At 43.9% G+C, this 17,560-nt stretch overlaps 2 protein-coding genes across 13 annotated transcripts in view; one reads left to right on the top strand and one right to left on the bottom strand.

The window, feature by feature from the left end:
- The first annotated feature begins 5,725 nt into the window (after window positions 1-5,725).
- Window positions 5,726-15,284, top strand: AKTIP (AKT interacting protein). 9 transcript variants are annotated; one of them, XM_042231631.2, is made up of 11 exons: window positions 5,726-5,843; window positions 6,753-6,826; window positions 8,305-8,418; window positions 9,589-9,794; window positions 11,872-11,936; window positions 12,021-12,121; window positions 12,633-12,721; window positions 12,799-12,897; window positions 12,990-13,097; window positions 13,869-13,929; window positions 14,084-15,284. In XM_042231631.2, exons 3-11 carry the CDS (start codon window positions 8,377-8,379, stop codon window positions 14,192-14,194), a joined length of 882 nt encoding a protein of 293 aa, XP_042087565.1. In that variant the 5' UTR covers window positions 5,726-5,843; window positions 6,753-6,826; window positions 8,305-8,376; the 3' UTR covers window positions 14,195-15,284. The 9 variants fall into 9 exon arrangements, with proteins under 9 accessions (XP_042087565.1, XP_027833645.1, XP_012045171.1 ...); XM_027977844.3 differs by having other exon boundaries at window positions 6,700-6,826; window positions 14,087-15,284; XM_012189781.5 differs by having other exon boundaries at window positions 6,700-6,826.
- RBL2 (RB transcriptional corepressor like 2) overlaps window positions 14,939-17,560 on the bottom strand; it is a 46,467-nt gene continuing 43,845 nt past the window's right edge. For 2 of the 4 annotated variants that reach the window (XM_012189779.4, XM_060398345.1), the window contains 2 exons: window positions 16,227-16,398; window positions 14,939-16,075 (listed from right to left, as the gene is read on the bottom strand). In XM_012189779.4, coding sequence (XP_012045169.2) covers window positions 16,228-16,398 — 171 coding nt within the window. In that variant the 3' untranslated portion in view covers window positions 14,939-16,075; window position 16,227. Of the gene's footprint in view, window positions 16,399-17,560 lie in introns of all 4 variants that reach the window. The other 2 variants (XM_060398343.1, XM_060398344.1) reach the window with 1 other exon arrangement.

Here is a 17,560-nt window from a genome sequence, read left to right as displayed (position 1 = left end):
CTGGGAGCAAGCAAGCTTGTATGCAGCCCTCACAGGTGGAAGCCAGGCTTCCCACAGCCTTCCTGTTAGCCCTACCAACCTTCCAGCCAGCCAAATGGACTCATCTTCCTGGAGTCAGACCCACTCCCCCAGGGCTGATGTGGCCAATATGTGGCTCAAACTGCTTCCTCCCCAGGGAGGATCTCAACCCTTGTAATCCCCCTCCTCTTCTGAGTCCTCTCCAAGGGGCATTTTTTACAGCCTTGATTGAACAAATCTTTCTGCAAATTTCCAGTTTTCAGTGAGAATCGCTCCACATGTAGATGTATTTGATGTATTTGTGGGGGGAGGTGAGTTCCCCATCTGCCATCTTGGTCTTCCTCGGCAACTTATTTTTAAATGATTTGGGAGGAAAAAATTAGACAGTAAAAGGAAATACAGCAGACCTCTTACACCATTAATATGTTGCTGAACCTGGGTGGTGAGTTTAAGGATAGTCCTTTTACTCGACTTTTCTGTATGACTGAAAATTTTCATAATAGAAAGTTGGGACATAGAAATGAGAGTGACAACGTCATTTACTTTGGGTGGCAGACTCTCAAAATCATTGGGACTTCTTGGTTTTCACAGATCTCTATTTACCTATTGTAAGAAAGAAAGGCGTCTGTGTCAGGAACAGTACTTTGCCCACAGCAGACCCTGAATTATCAATATTTATTAATGGATGAATATTGCTTTCTCTTTTCGTTTTTTCCTTTTCTGAAATCTACCACGCTGGCTAAAACTAACCTTGAGCCTGTATCATCTCTCCAAATGCTTTGAAACTGCAGAGTGAGGTGATTTTGCAACAATGCCAATCAGAAAACGGGAGTTCTTGCGGCTGGTGGACTAGCCAGGAGCACGCTGAGAGAGTGGGTGGTTATTTGCAGCGTCATGCCACGTTCAAAGCACTTTTTGGTTTATAAAAGAAAATCAGTTCTCTTCTGGCCCTCTCTGAACTGCAGTGTTGTATATTTTGATTGCTTTTCCTTAAGGTGTAAACACTCAGAGTAGTATTTACTCTGTTATTTACTGACATAGTAGTCTGTCAGCTACTCGGATTTAGACTTGAAATATTGTATTCTGTAAAATTCATCTATCTATTTTATCTATCCAATAATCCAACCATCCACTCACTAATTTATTCATGAGTCAGGAGTTTTAGTAACTAGGTCAGGGAAGAAAATGGGATGCAACCCAAAACTAGAAGCACATTTGTGATGTTATAAGCGAAATTGTCATGATCAGTGAGGATGTAGAAAGGATAAAAGCCACACCATCCTCTATAGCAGTTTCTCAAATTTAAATCATTGTCAAAAATTCATGATTTCTGCCATATCTGAGGATCATTAACTAATAATACTTAATATCCTCCCTTCAACCTACTCACTTTAAAAAAGAGATTACTGTGGTCTCAGCCTACACATTCCTATCCATAAAGTCTTGGCAGTGATGTGTTGTTGCATTTTTCTCTGATGTATTAAAATAAATGCACAGTTATATAATCAGCTCATGTATCTTTAACAATAATCATGTAAATGGTGATATACATACCATCTTATATAGGAATCTGCCTTTCAGAAAAGGATTTAGGAGGTAAATGGAGTGAGCTTAAAATACTGGTTCATGTTTATGAAACACACATTTCAACTAACCATCATTTGGCCCTTTCCTTCTGTTCAGGCCTTCCTTTAGTAGTAGATCAGTGATCTAAACTGGCTTTGTACAGTTAATTTCCCAGAGACCAAAAGAAAAACGGACTCAGTGAATATTTTGCTTGTTAGAACATGAGCAGGAGTCTTGACTACTCACAGAGATCACATATCTACGGAGGTCCCGGTGCAAGAATTCTTTTTAAATAATTTAAAATTCTTTAAACGTGTTTTTAATTTATTATTTATTTATTGGCTATGTGGCATGCAGGATCCTAGTTCCCCAACCAGGGACCAAACTCATGCCCCCTGCATTGGGAGCATGGAGTCTTAACCGCTGGGCCACCAGGCAAGTCCCAAGAATTCATCTTTTGACACAAATATCAGATATGCTCCAAAAGGTTAGACTAATGAATAAAATATGAAGTGATTAAAAATGTTTTACAAGTAAGGTTTAGGGTCAGTAGCTTTTTAATTTTTTCTTAGTTACTTTTATTTTAGTCTTGAAGAAATGGTAGCTCAAGGCTACCTTTTCATTTCCCTTTAAATAAATCATCCTTATTTTCATAATCAGCTCCTTTCTTGGTGCAGATCTCGGGGCATGCAGGTTGGTCGGTATTTTAAATATACTGTAGTTGCTTCTAAAGGAAATCAGTCCTTAATATACATTGGAAGGACTGATGCTGAAGCTGAAACTCCAATACTTTGGCCACTTGCTGTGAAGAACTGACTCACTGGAAAATATCCTGATGCTGGAGAAGACTGAAGGCAGGAGAAGGGGATGACAGAGGATGAGAGGGTTGGATGGCATCACTGACTAGATGGACATGAGTTTGTGCAAGCTCTGGGGGTTTGGTGATGGACAGGAAAGCCTGGCGTGCTGCAGTCCATGGGGTCGCAAAGAGTCGGACACAGCTGAGCGACTGAACTGAACTGAGTTGCTTCTGCCCTTCATTTGTCAAGGATCTGTTTCATACCCACCACACGCAGGCATTGCACTGGATGCTCGGGAGGCCAGGAACAATGAAACAGACATGGTGCCTGCTTCACGGAGCTTACTGTATAGTATATAGATAGATACTAACAAGTCATCTCCCACATAGACAGAAAATTGCCCTCAGGAAGTGGTGTTTGAGCAGAGACGTGTTGTTGTTTAGCCACTGTGTCCCGATTCTGAGAAAAGGACGGTGCAGGCAAAGGGAACACCCAAGCGCCTTCTTGTGGTGGGGCAGACTGGGAGAGCATCACACGTCCAAGGAATTAAAAGAATGTGAGTGGCTGGAGTCTGGGGCCTATGGGGCTGGACAGATAGGCCCTGCCATGCAAGGTCCACAGTGACTATACTGCCCCAACAACAGGAAACCACTGAAGGGCAAGACTCCTCAACAAAAATCAAGGCTCTGTTAGCCATGAAGAAGGGGGAAATAGTTAACAATACAGGCAAGAGAACGTAAAGAAACACCTCCAAACATCTCCCCATTGCTCCACCCCTGCAAACAGCATGGCTTTTACTGTTTCTCATCTTAGTGAAAGTCCTCCCCATTCATCCAGTAGCTCAGGTCAAAATCTAGGCTTCATCCATGACGCACCGGTGTTCATCCCCATATCTAATCCACGGGCGAGTCCTGTCCATCTACCTCTTGACTATCTGAACTCATTCATTCCTCCATCTTCACCGTCAAATTCATGCAGCTGTGTCTTGCTGAACTACTGCAACGTTTTCCCATGTGTTCTTGTGACCCACGCTCCCCCACCCCCGTCTGTTCTCCCGGCAAGGCTGTTGTTGTTCAGTGACTCAGTCATGTTGGATTCTGTGACCCCTTGGGCTATAGCCTGCCAGGCTCCTCTATCCATGGGATTTTCCAGGCAAGAATACTAGAGTGGGTTGCCATTTCCTTCTCCATGGGCCTTTTCAAAATACAAACCAATCATGTCACTCCTCTGCCTAAAGGCCAGGGATCCAGGGTAAATCTTGCTGAGGCCCTAGCCAATCATGGCCAATCATAGTGATTGGCCCTAGCCAATCACTCATTCCACTTGACCTTGATTGGTTTCGTTGTGGGCAGAGACCAGCGCGTGACTTGTTTCTGGTCACTGAAAGGAGAGCATTGCTTCTGAGGAGCTTCTGGGAAAGGTATCTTTGCTCAGTGAAAGAGACCCCTGGAAGAAACAGATGTTCTCTGTTTTGTTAGCCATTGTCACACCTGGGTGTGTCTAAGGAACCATTCCAGGCACTGGAAGGAAAGCAATGCCTGAAGTCCAGACTGCCACCACTGGACCCTGCCCTCCCGTATGAGGCAAATCTCCTTGCTATGCAAGTCGATTTGAGTTGGATTTTCTGGCATGTGCAGCTGTAAGGATTCTGATATGTGTCTGAGGCATCCAGTGCCAAATGGATGCTGAAGCTCAGTGGAGAGGTCTGAGCTGGAGAAATATATGTGAGTCCTTGGTGAAGCTTAGGGAAAAGATGTCAAGAAGGGTACAAGGTAGGAGCAGAAAAAAGTTTAGGAAAGAATGATGAGACTGCCAAGAAGTTGAGGAGGGATTGGGTCAGAGAGGTGCCAAGGGAGATCACCTGTGGCCAGGAGAAAGGACTTCCTGCTTATCTTCCTCTTTATATTGACTGGGACTAATAGTAAGGGCATTACAACATTCCCCAGTGTACTTTAACTGGACAAACGGAAGTGGTTTAGGAATGTTCACTAGAGGAGGAAGTTGGATTTCTGAACCAACCCTTGGGATTAGGAGCGTTTGGCTGTCTGCCATTTAACAAGAAGGTCATTTTACCAGAATGTGAAAGGCCACCAAAAATTGAACAAAACAGCCAAATCAGAGAACATTTCTCCTCTTCTGAGTATAAGATCCCGAGTTAGGTGCGGATTGGAAAAGCACCCCAAGAAGAGGCACCATTATAAGAAAAGCCTCGGAGGTGTGAAAACCAAGGGCAACCGCCACAGAATGAGGCTGGAGAGAAACGTGGGAAGTGAGATGGGAATATGGGAATGAGGCCAGCACGGGGTGTGCCTTGTGAATCAGGCTGCGTTTAGACTTTATTCAGTCTGAAACGACTCCCGTGAAAGGAGATAGATGAAAGGAGTTAGATGTGGTGAAGATGTTCCAGGTCACCTTTGTTAGGTAAAAAAATAAAAATTTAAAAATCAGAGGACCGGGAGCTTCGTTGCCGTGCAAGAGGTTCCCAAACTTCAAGGCGCACCTGAATCGCCAGAGGAACTTACGACAAAGGAAAATTCCCGGTACTCATCGCCCCTTCAGTTCGGATTTTATAGGTCAGGTCCGATAGCTACACTTTTTTAAAAAAGCCCTTCTGGCAGCTAGGCTACTGCCAAGGGGTGACTTGGGAGTTTAGTCCCATTTTCTGTACCTATGCGCTCCTCCATTCTTTGACACAGAAAACGGGCGTTTCTCAAGGATACACCAAGCGTTCTCCGAAGTTCTCCCAACCTGACAGCCGCCCCAGCCCCTCCCACTGCGGGCCGGCCAGACCCGAGTGGGCCCGACGTGGCGGTCTCCGGCCTGGCGGCGCAGCCGGAGCCCGAGGGACGAGCGAGGGCGGGCACCGGGGCGGTCGGGCGGCGGCCGGAACCGCCCCCAGGCTCCTTGTTCGGGACCCCGGCTCCGTGACCCTACCCAGCCCTGACTCAGGCTTGGGAAAACCGCAGTCACAGCCTTCCGGACTAGCAGCGGCGGCCACGCACAGGCCCGTGGGCGGGTCTCCATGGTGACTGGCAGACGCTGTGACCAATTATGTCCGGGCACTTGCTTCCGCCCCTCCCCCCTAAAAACAACCCCCCCTCCCCCAAAGGGACCGATACTTCCGTGACTGACATTTCTCTCCGGGCGCTGTTACGTAAGGGGAGGGTCAAGCGCGGCTCCACCCGAGCCGAGCAGATTTGATTGGCAGGACCTAGAGCCACCGCCCCAACGCCTCCGGAAGAACGTCTTTGATCGACAAGTATAGGAACCACTCTGCGCCGCGAGGCTGGGCGGAAGCATCCGGGCCCTGGGGCTGGGGCTGAGGGGCGGAGCCGGAGGCTGAGAACAGGGCCGGGCGGGGCGGAGAGTAGGCAGGGGCTGGGCTGGCGCTGCGGCCAGAGATGCTGTGGGACTGCGACGGCGCTCGGCCGCTGGGAGCACTGCATTGAAAACACCGAGGTGAGGTGCGCTGCCAGGCTGTGGTAGGTGCGCGAGGGCCGTGGAGTCCTCAGACCCGGGCCGCCAGGGTCCTCAGGCCCGGCATTTGTGTGCTCTGCCAGGGGTTCTAGACTGTAGCGACGGCGGCCGCGCTGGGACACGGGGGCGGGGCCGGGCACCTGTCCGCGTTTGCAGGCACCTGCTGCGCCGGCCGCCGCCGCCGATCCCGGGGCCTGGCACTGGGGGCTGACCGGGAGCCGGGCCGGGCCGGCTTGAGGAGGGGAGGCGGGCCGTGCCTGCTCGCCCCGTCCGGGGCCTTCCCTCGTTGCCCGGCTCCGTCCCTGCTTCCAGCTTGAGGGTAGCGTCCGAGGACCGCAGTCCCCTCACCCGAGGGTCTCGCGGGCCCGGGGCCGGCCTCGAGCTAACAGCGAGGTCAGGGTTTGGCTCCTGCCTTACATCATCCCGAGACAGGTTAGTCCAGATTCCCTACGTGCGCGGAGATGGGTTTACGCCCCGGGCGAGGGTGCCCGTCCCGGCTGTCCCCAGAGATCCGGGGCCGAGGCAGTTTTCATCTTTTCCCTGGGTCGTCCTCTGCCACCTCTTAACGTGTGATTTAAGTCTGATCGGGATGATGTGCCTGTTTAGGCATAGAGGGTAGCACCGCCCTTCTCAAGTTTTGGCTCAGTACACGTGCAGATAATTCGTATAGGGCTAAGCTACGACTTCTCAGCTGTATGATATTAAGAGACAGTCCTTTGTGGTTTGGACGACCAGATCAGCAGAAATGTTTAAATTGTTTCGGAATGACTAGGACCTGTCCTGTGTTTTCTTCCATCCATGTCACATCTATTGGAAAAATGCTGTACCTGCCCAGTAGACATCTATTAAATGATGTAGTTACTCCTGAAAAGCGTGCTGCGGTTTCTCTAGGTGATTATGTCGTTGCTGGAAACAAAGGCAGCAGTAGACAATACCTCCTTCTTAAAGGCAGGAGGAACCTGGGGGTAAGTTTGATTAATATTTGATTCTTAAAGGCAAAGTCATAGAATTACTAGGTATTAGACTTGGAAGAGACCTTACAGGTGAGTAATCCACTCCAGTCAATTGACGTGGTGGTGAGCGCTGTGTCCCAGGGGAACAGTGTTCCCCTGTCAAATTAGGCCTGACCTAGATGGCGGGTGGGTGCTGCCCATTACTCTGGACCTGAAAACCATGTTTTCATTTGCACCAAACAGGGACATTTACCCCCCACTACAGTTTTGGTGCCCTGCCATTTTGGCTTGTATAATAGTCACCAGGTTTGCAGAGAGCTCTCAGCAATAAGTTGCTACTTACTGGGTTCAAGTCATTAGGTAAGTGGAAGAACCAGAACCCACATTCTTTCTGATTTAATTATTGGGTGGCACTGTATCTTGGAAGGCAGAACAGCAGTAATGGGCACTGGCAGGATAAGAGACCCACCTGTGTATGAAAGAAAACAAATTTTTGCTGAACGGGGGACATTTGGCACATCCTACTCTAATGACTTGCTTATAAATTTGGTAAAATACTGTTTAAGCTCTGACCCTTTTCACCTTCAGCCTTTTGATTGGTACAAGTAGGAACTGAGCAGAGCTCTGTTTTAAACATGATGGAGCCTGGGAGGAATGTCATCAGAGCAGACAAGCTGCTGTCCTTTCAGCTCCACTTGCTGCTTCTCCCTTGTATTGTTAGGAAATGACCCACTGGCTTTGTGACCTTTAAGACAGGGTTTCTTATCCACTTCATGAAGCTTTGGTGGAAGATGTGTGTTTGTGAAAGGTCTCTTTGGCCCCCTTCTGTTGCTTTTGTACATATTGCTTGGCAATTCCTTAAATGCATAATCCCGCTGTTTCCACACTTGAAGCAGTTGAAAAGATCGGGTTTTTCTGTGTGTGTATGCGGATGGTCCCAACAGGATCCAGTTTTCTCTCTGTGTCTCTCATGCTTTGTTTTTGGTTGCCAGTTTTACTGGAGAGAATCATTCTGTATTTAAGACACTTGTTTAAGACATGCTTAAATCAACTCTCGCGGATCTTCAATTCCCATAACCCTGAGAACTGGATAGACCTTTTGTGTCTGTGGGTACAGTGCATTCTGAACCTGGCTTTCCCAGCAGTCAAATGCCTAGATATTCTGCTAGTAGCAACTGTTTAGTCCATATCTTCTGCACTGCTGGCACCAGAGCTGAACTGTGTCACTGAATATTCTGAATCCTGGCCAAAGACTCAGTACACAGATTCCTGTCGGCATTTAAAGATGAGAAAGAAATTGGAGTCAGAAGAGGGAGGGGGTTTAGAAGGAAACTGTTTCTGAAGACTTTCTTCCCTAGGTTTTTATAACTGCGTATTATATAACATTCTATTGTATTTTTGTTTAGAGGTTCAGATTTAGCTCTTAACTATTTCAGAAGTCTTAACTGTTGGTATAAGTATGTTTCTCTGTTTTCCCATCTCATTTTAAGGTGAAGTGAATTCTGAGGCTAGAAGAATTTGATGACACAGACCGCTGAATTTCTTTGTTTGGAGCACACGTTATGAACCCTTTCTGGAGCATGTCTACAAGCTCTGTACGCAAAGTAGGTATAATTGATGAACTTAGGGAGGAAACCCATTTGTGTCAAAACAGAGGCCAGAATAATCCATATTAAGGTTGCCTATCGTCTTAGCAGAATTAACTTTGGTTTTCTAGTTTAGGTTTTACTTTTGAGAAATAACTATTTCATTGATTAAAGTCAGCTTCTGAGACCAAGATCACATCTCAGAAACCATTCTGGTAATCAAAATCCTGTTATTTTGACTTAGGTTATATTCACACATGATCAAATTTGTGACACACATTGTAGGTAGTTTTTCTACAGACTTCAAGATTTCATGGTTAGAAAAGTTTTGGGAAAGGCCAGTCCAGTGTGGTCAAGTCAGACTTGAGAGCACTGGTTTAATTTATCTAACTAAAATATCTTGTAAAATAAAATATGTTTTACGGAAGCTTAAAATATGCAAACAAAAAGAAAATGTCACCCATAAGTCCATGTCTAAGAATACCCTTGGTAATCTTTTTTTTTTTCTGTACCTGATACTGTATACATTTTTAATACAGGTGATGATACAGCCTTTGATGGTCTTGGAGCCAAGGAAATACCTGTGGGGTGGTAGTTTAGTCTCTGAATCATTTAGACCTTTGTCTTTGACTAAGAATGACAGTTTATGCTAGTAATAGTCTAAATGTGAAAACATACCAGTTAGGGACCAGATCAAAATCAGACCCATGCGAGTGAGAGAAGAGGCTCATCCTTTGTTTCTAACCAAAGTGCTGACATCAGGGAGTGACTAATTTCAGTCATTACACTATTTGTTTTGAGATGCTTAGCACCCAGCTTCCTACATCTGCGTGCCAGGGCACCTTTCTAATCTGGTCTAATTGTGTAGTAACCCCTTGCCGTCTTTCTGGGGCCTTGAAGAGAAACTCTTTCTCTGTGTCATGTAAATCCTGTAAATATTGGCTTTGTTGTCTATAGGATACAGCTGATGAATGGGTTTTTCTAATGGTTTAGTCTTGCATCAGCTTGATTCTGCTGTTTATAATAGCTTGCCCACTCAACAGACTTCCAGGTCATCTCGATCACGGTGCTAGAAGGTCCCTGTAAGAGTCATTCCAGCTTTTCAGTCAAGGACTAAAGGGCATCACACGTAGCCTTGTGATTTAAGAATCATCCTAACAAATGTTCTCACCACTTCGTCTTGAATAGCGGTCTGATGGTGAAGAGAAGACATTAACAGGGGATGTGAAAACCAGTCCTCCACGCACTGCTCCAAAGAAACAGCTGCCTTCTATTCCCAAAAATGCTTTGCCCATAACTAAGCCTACATCTCCAGCCCCAGCAACACAGTCAACAAATGGCACACATGCTTCCTACGGACCTTTCTACCTGGAATACTCCCTTCTTGCAGAATTGTAAGTTCTGAAACTATCCGGCTAAATTTTGAATGACCCTTAAAGGTGAAGAATGAAATTTATTCTGATGGACTCAGTAAACAGCAGCCATTTAATCTTGACAGTCAAACCCATCCCCCTTCAGTATGAGCCTTAACGTATATAGGATGGAATCTATTGCTGGCATGTAATCTTTCTTCACCAAGGCCTCAGTGGTGTTATATAAATATCTGCTTCTAAAAGTAACAGTTCTTACTGAGAGCTTGGGTAAGTAAGATTCAAAGACAAATATGTGCTTTAATTTCCATGTCTGTTTTGAAAAGCAAGAGGAGGGAGAAACCGACATTATTAAGCATCTGGGAACTTAATTTTGGTCTACCTTTATATGAGGTGGGGAATTCACCCCCTGAAGAGGTTTTTGTAGGGGGCAGGACGGTGGGAGGGTGGCGATCTATTCTTTCTTGGGTCAGACGCAGCTGGAGGCTGGTGCTCCATTCTGGCGATCACCCTTAAGAGGCCTCCTAACAGACTGAGAGGCTAGTCCCAGGAGGCAGAGGTCAGGAAGCCTGACCTTAGGAGTCAACAATTGAAGGAACAGGAACCGCTAACTTGGAGAAAACTTAGAAAGTACTTATTAAAGCTGTCTTCATATATTTGAGGCCCATCAATTAGAAAGAGGATTTGAGTTATTCTGGACCCCCAAAGGCAGAAGTAGGCAATTGGGAAGTTTTAAAAGATCTGGGCTCCATGTAAGAACTTGATTAGTCACAGAAGTCACAAATTGGACTGAGGTTGTACCTATCTATAGATTGTGAGGAGATGGGCACCTCTGCATAGTCTGGTAGTGATGAAACAGTGCTTGGCCCATCAGAGGGGCTCAAGCAGTGAATGAGTGCAAATGGCATTTAATTGGTCATTTATTATATGGGCAGCAAGTTTGGAGAATTAATTCTGAATTTCAGTCATTTAAGAATGCCTTTGCCCATGAATCTGTTTTAAAAGCATCCTCCAGTGCCCCCTTTCTTTACTAATGTTGTAATGGTCAGAGGGTCTGAGGCCCAGTGTGAATGGCTGAGCATGAGCTGGTAACTTTATAATGGACACCTGTGTTTGAGGCAAGGCAGTGAGTTGGACAGGCTTCTATTGTGGTGGTAAATCTGTTGTATTAGGTCACAAAATCTGCCTTTCTGGCAAACCTCTGTAGGAGATATGTCTGCCATCCACACTGCTGTTGATGCGCTGAATTTTAGTGATTTAAAAATGGAATAACTACTTTAAAATGATTGAAAAATAAGTGTGGTAGCAAATAGGTAATAAAATGTCAACTGAGATCTAACAAGTTTCTTCTCAGTAAAACTGAGGATTGGCAGGTTAATGTGCTTTAAGGCGGTCAGTTCTCGAGGTCTGGTCACAGCATTACTTGTGCAGGCTCCTGGCTCAGCAGCAGGGAGCAGAGCAGAACAACCAGGTCCCAGAGGAGCCAGTGCAGCCTGTCTTCCCTTGTCTCAGCTCCCGCTGGCTCCCACGCCAAGGCCTGCAGAGTTCAAGGGCCTGAGCTGGGGGTGAACTCAGGAGCAGAGTACAGTCAGACGCTGCCCATTCACACTTTAAATGACCCCCAAGTGAGGGAAATTCCATGGAATTTTAATGTCTTAATTATCTAAAACTACCTTCAAAGAGCTTTTGAATGTGTGTGGGTAAGATCTACTGTCCGTGGTCACAAAAGCAATACTTACAAATGACTCTCACTGACCTAAAACTTGATGTCCAGCATTAACTATGCAGGTTGGCTTCCAGGATGGTGTTTTAGGGGAGCTGATTTCTAGGGGGAATACTTGACTGTGAATCCCTGCTTGGCTTTCATTTCTAAATCTGGGGCCCTATTTTGGCTGTGCTACTCTGCACGCATATGTTATGAAGCCAGTAGACAGACAGCAGTTAGGGCCAGGTGGGAGACAGTGATGCCTCCATCTATGTGGTCAGGGCATCGGCTTCCCTTTGAGAACTGTTCCTTCTTTAAAAAATGAATGTGGGTGGTTTGGTATCCATGTGTCTTTTGCATCCCTGCAGTCTCACTATTCTGCTGCTTCTGTTTTAGTACCTTGGTTGTGAAGCAGAAGTTACCAGGTGTCTATGTGCAGCCGTCTTATCGATCTGCATTAAGTAAGAAGCATTCGCTCTTTTTATAGCATGTTTGATTCCGCTGACGCAAACTTAGCCCTTAACTGTTTCTATTTTGTCCTGCAGTGTGGTTTGGAGTAATATTCATACGGCATGGACTTTATCAAGATGGCGTATTTAAGTTTACAGTTTACATCCCTGATAACTACCCAGATGGTGACTGTCCAGTAAGTTGGGGATACACTCTGGCTTCATTGCTTGGTCAGTGAGGAGGGCTTAACGGGGCTTTCAAAATGTCTTGGTTCTTTTCTGGACCTAATTAATAAGTTTTATGATTTCAGTTTCCCAGAATGTTCTGTCTACTGTGTAGTCCTTGGAGGGGATTTTTTTTTTTTTGCTTTTGCTTTGTTCCATCTTTTGCCATGCTGGTTTCTGCCTTCAGCTTTGCTTGTTTTTCTGTCCAGGGTGTGCCTGTGAGGCTGGCTGCTGTGGTATAGCATCTGCCACGTGAGTGGCGTTTGTTACGCTGTGGTGGAAGAGAGCAACTTTCCCTTTGCTTCATTGCAAAATTTACTTTTACAGGAAAATGGTGAAAGTACTTAAGTGTCCCTCTCAAGGCAGCTTTTTGACTTTAAGCAACAAGACTGCCTTGTCCTGAAGCTCCTTTTACAACTTCTGTGTGTGGGTTTCACAAGCTCCACTGCTTCCATTAAAGGCAGTGTCTTTCTCTCACTGTAGCGTTTGGTGTTTGATATTCCTGTCTTTCACCCGCTAGTGGATCCCACCTCAGGTGAACTGGATGTGAAGAGAGCGTTTGCAAAATGGAGGTTAGTAAATAGAGTTTCATGTGGTGATGTAAGCCAGCAAGGGGAAGCCTTAGTCACCCCGCTGTGTTTCCCTTCAGGCGGAACCATAATCACATTTGGCAAGTACTGATGTACGCAAGGCGAGTCTTCTACAAGATTGATACAGCAAGCCCCCTAAACCCAGAGGCTGCAGTACTGTATGTTACTCTGCTTTGTCACTTAAGATACATTTGAAAAGTCAGCGAAGGAGGTCATGTTGGTAACCTTTTGATTTAAACTTTTGACACAGGTACGAGAAAGATATTCAGCTTTTTAAAAGTAAAGTGGTTGACAGCGTTAAGGTGTGCACTGCTCGCTTGTTTGACCAACCTAAAATAGAAGACCCCTATGCAATTAGGTGAGTGGTACATTATCCAGATAAGCCGCACTTGGCAATACTGGGCTTATTTTCCAGGTGGTCTTAAAATGGGGATTTAAAAGGAAAGTGAGTCATCTGCTAGTCTACAACATTTCTAACCTGATTTCTGCTTTACATGGATGACTATGCCAGGAGAAAGCTATTGAGTGACTTTGGGTTCTCAAAGATCCTGGTAATGTGCTCATTCAAGTGTCAGGACTTTTCCTTCCAATTGGAGCCCCTCTTAAATGGTCATTACCCCATCAACCTACAGATTTGGTGAAAGGAGGGAAACTGATCAGTGTGCGCGAACAGTCTGAATCATGGGTTCCCCGAGCACTGTTAGTGTGTGTTGGGGAAGTGTCTGCAAGAGTGTTGAGAGCTGAAGTGACTTAGCTCTTGGGCAGCGTGGGTGTTGCTGGGAGAGAGGAACGTAGTGTAGTGTTCAAGAGCTTGGGCTCTGCAGTTAGACTGGGTGACATTTGCACTCAGTTGGCTTTGGTGACCCTGAGCAGTTACTTAGTTTTACCGTGCCTTGCTTTCTTCATCTGTAATAGGACATCAGGGGCGGTTGCAAGGCTTACATGAGCTAACCCAGGAAAAGTGCTCTCTAAGGGGTAATTATGTGAGAAAATCATTTAGGTAATGTCTGAAACTTACACACTGACAACTGATTAAGACTATTCCTTGTTAAGTTCTGTTTGGGGAACGGGCTTAAAAATGGTCATTAAATTTAGTGAGCCGTTCTTTAGTGTTTCTCTCTTCCTTAAGCTTTTCTCCATGGAATCCTTCTGTCCATGATGAAGCCAGAGAGAAGATGCTGACTCAGAAAGTAAGTAGATGGCCATTTTAGAAATAGGTTAACTTGCTGTTTCCTTTCTAAAGTGTCTTCACTGGTGACCACTGAGTGTATACAGTGACTTTTGGGGAGACAGATTGGTGCAGTGCTGAAATCTCCTTATCGGTCTGTTTTTCATTGTGCCTAGAAGAAGCCGGAAGAACAGCACAATAAAAGCGTTCATGTTGCTGGCCTGTCATGGGTAAAGCCTGGCTCAGTACAACCTTTCAGTAAAGAAGAGAAAACAGTAGCGACCTAAGAGCTGGTGAATCGGTGCACCACGCACTTTCCTGCTGGACTTCGGCTCCTAAAGCTGGCCAATGGCAAAGGACTGCCTGCAGAGTAAAACGTTGTGAACAGTGGCTGACAGCAGTGTTGTCCGTGTATGCTTAGGTTCTAACAGCAAGTTCTGGAAACCTCTCTTTACGTAATGCATTACTTCTGTCAGAAGTGTCTTTAAGGTTGTTATCTAGTTCAGTACTCCAAATTATTGGGGACTTTGAAGCTTATGTATTTTTTTGAATATAATGCTAAAGGTAAGTTGCATTCATTTAAACTGATGAAGTTAAGCAAAGTTCAACACTGTAGTGATTTCTTAATTGGCGGTTTTGGTTGTACATACATAAGGGTGCAGAGATGAAAGGATAGAGAGAGCAGTTTCCATAGCTTATTAGCACTTTTGAGTGGAGGAGCAGTTGAATGAATGAACCTCAGTCTTCAGCTTACTGTGTTACTGATATACAAACTGCTGTCACTGAGGGACATACTAGGTGAGTGAGAGGAAACCAGAACACTTGTTCTTAGGTGTTGTGTTTTGTTTTTTAAGCAAATTACTGTATTTTTCTGGCAGGAGGGAGAAAAAGTGTTAAAACGGTTTCTAATGAAGTCAGAGATTTAAACGATGAATGACTAGTGTATTCTGTAGAGACAATAAATCAATGAATGATTGTTCTTTGTCATTTATGCAGGAAACTACCCTTTTCTCAGTATAACTAAACAAAGATTAATTTATAAATGCTTTATTGAAAAATACACTTATTTTCATATAAAATTACAGTAGCAGTATCTTGAGAGGTTTTATAAATATTTTTGCAGAACACTATTCTAATTGAACAGTGTAAGTTCCATATTTCTTTCAGAGCAATATGAAGTTACCTAGTAACTTTGTTTATACTGATTCAATTTACAATTGAACTTTCTCCCTAATAAGATTATTCATTCAACTTTAAAACTGCTGGAACAATAGTGATTAATAAAGGTATATATAGATAATTCAGTAGCTGTTAAATTAACATTTTCTAATCTGTATAAATGGTACTGTGTACTAATAAAAACCTAAAATTCTCCAATCTATTTTTTTAAACTTCCAGGAACACACCCAAAGACATTTAAAAATACCACCTTAATAAAGACACATGTCTTTTTGGATAACTACCTCCTAAAGGAAGAGGTCATAATTTTTCATAATCCCCTTAATTCAACTTGATTTAAAATCTTTACTTAGCCAGCTGATCCCTATCAACAAAAATGGAGAATTTAAAACACTTGCCCAAAAGGTAGCTACTGGGGCTTTAACAATTTTAAAAAAGTACAAAAGCATCAAAGAAGATATTAAGCCTAGAAGTTTTGTACTTAATAAAGTTCACATTGTAGAAAGTGCCATCGCAAATATACAGCAAAATCTGGGTTACAAAATCATGCTTTTTACAGCCCTAAAGTGCCACTTCTTATACAAGTTCACTCACACATTGCACACTAATCAAAGACTTGTCACACTGCACCACACCTACTGGGGTCGGGAAGAATTACACAAAGGAGATGGGAGACTTGGACTGGTTACCCGGGACCTCCAAATCTGGGCGCTTTCCCAATTTGTTACCTTTTAGGAATGCAGAAATCTCACACTCCTACCAAGTGTTTCAGGATGAAATGCCAAGTTTCACTTTTCATGAGGGCCAGGGCTGACCACAAAACAGGAATGAACTGAAATATGGTTCCTCTGCTGGAACACGTTAACAGAGACCTCTTCTACACACGAATACGCTTCATTCTCTGCAGTACTTGTAATGCTTGGAATAGCTTTGCCAAAGAGTTAAAAAATCCAACTGTGTTGGATTCTAGGCAGCCTTGATGGCAAGCACTGCAAGGTAGGAAAAAAGGCAGTTGGGGTAAGTAAAAATATCCTAAGGATACTGGAAGGATTCAGGAAAAGAGCCCCATAATCTAGCATACATTAAATGCTGCTGCTAAACAGAGTTTGTGAAAAGACAGTTTCAGTACAACGGACTAACCTCAGTGGGAACCTCGGTCATTAGCTACATCTTGGAGACGACGTAATAAGGCAGAATGATTTTCTGGGCAGATTCTTTTTGCAGGCGATTCACTTCCATCTTCCAAAAGGATCCCTCTCTTTTTGGTTGGAGTTTCTCCTGTCCGTATCATACTGTTAATTTCTCTCAGTCTCTGGTGGCGGAGGTAAAAATAGATATAAAAAGCGTTAAAATTCTAATACACACAGTTCAGTGTAACATCAAAGAACCTCAAATGAGTTAAGTAGTTTACTTTGAAGAGTTTGAACATCTTTATAAGGGAAAGAACTAGCAAATTTTACACCCTACTGGTTTCACTTCTCAACTAGCTTAGATGATGACTGACTGGGATAGAGGCAGAGTATTTCTATTTTTTAACAAGTTACATAGCATCACATTGCTATGCCATATTTCATCAACTTCATACATTTCCATTTTCCTTTTTTAAAAAAGTAACATGACTTTATATAGTATTATGTCCTGTTTTCCCCCAGTTTAGTGTTACTCATTTTTTTTAGCAGCCATGAAGTTTCATAGGAGAAGTCTAAATTCTAAAATGCATTATACATCTTCCTCTGAGGAAAGGCAAATGATTTTCTGCATTCTTTGGTTCACGTGAGGAACCTGGAGTGAGAAGAATATTGGCAGGGGGCTAGAAAGACGATCTATGTACAGGTGCCTTCAGCACTGAGTTTCCCCAGAGTCCCAGAGGTCGGCTGTTACATTATTTTCGGATAAATTTTTTTTTTTCCACATGCCACTGATTTCATTGTCCATGCTTCCTAGTAGAAAGCATACTGAGCAGATTTTTTTAGGACATTGCAAACATGGGAATGGAAAAGGATATATAGTGAACCTTCACCTGACCATCACCCTACTTCAGCAATGTTGGCCAGTCTTATTTGATCCATACCTTCATTCACTTCTCATCTCTCAGATGTTTTAAAGCAAATCCTAGATATTTATTTCTTATTCTTAAATAATAAAGGCTTTTCTGACGCTTAAAACCACCACAGTTTTCTATAATCAGTATATGCATCTTTCCCAAATTTTAACCATTTTAAGCAAGTTTTCCTCTTTCTCGTCTACTCTCTTGCCTCCCAAAAACTCTGCTCTGCGCTTTCTATCTCTAGTCTCCCACTTACTGGAATGTTCTTACATTGTTAACTATACACTAATTGTATAAGTGGTATTTGTATACATGTATATACAACATATTTTGTATCGTGCAAGTATTAATTGCGTGCCTTACTATATACATAACATTAATATAGATTAATAACATTAATACATATAATTTATATACAATACAGTAT

This window comes from Ovis aries, chromosome 14 (genome assembly GCF_016772045.2).
Source record: "Ovis aries strain OAR_USU_Benz2616 breed Rambouillet chromosome 14, ARS-UI_Ramb_v3.0, whole genome shotgun sequence".
NCBI lineage: Eukaryota > Metazoa > Chordata > Mammalia > Artiodactyla > Bovidae > Ovis > Ovis aries.
The sequence above is the reverse complement of the archived record's forward strand: the minus strand, read 5'-3'. Positions and strand labels throughout refer to the sequence as shown.

Bases quoted from the DNA above. Each gene is read 5' to 3' on its own strand.
- AKTIP (XM_012189780.5), top strand. From the start codon at position 8,377: ATGAACCCTTTCTGGAGCATGTCTACAAGCTCTGTACGCAAA. The intron at 12,898-12,989 runs GTATGTTACTCT...CTTTTGACACAG, and splicing joins AACCCAGAGGCTGCAGTACT to GTACGAGAAAGATATTCAGC. The intron at 13,930-14,083 runs GTAAGTAGATGG...CATTGTGCCTAG, and splicing joins AGAAGATGCTGACTCAGAAA to AAGAAGCCGGAAGAACAGCA.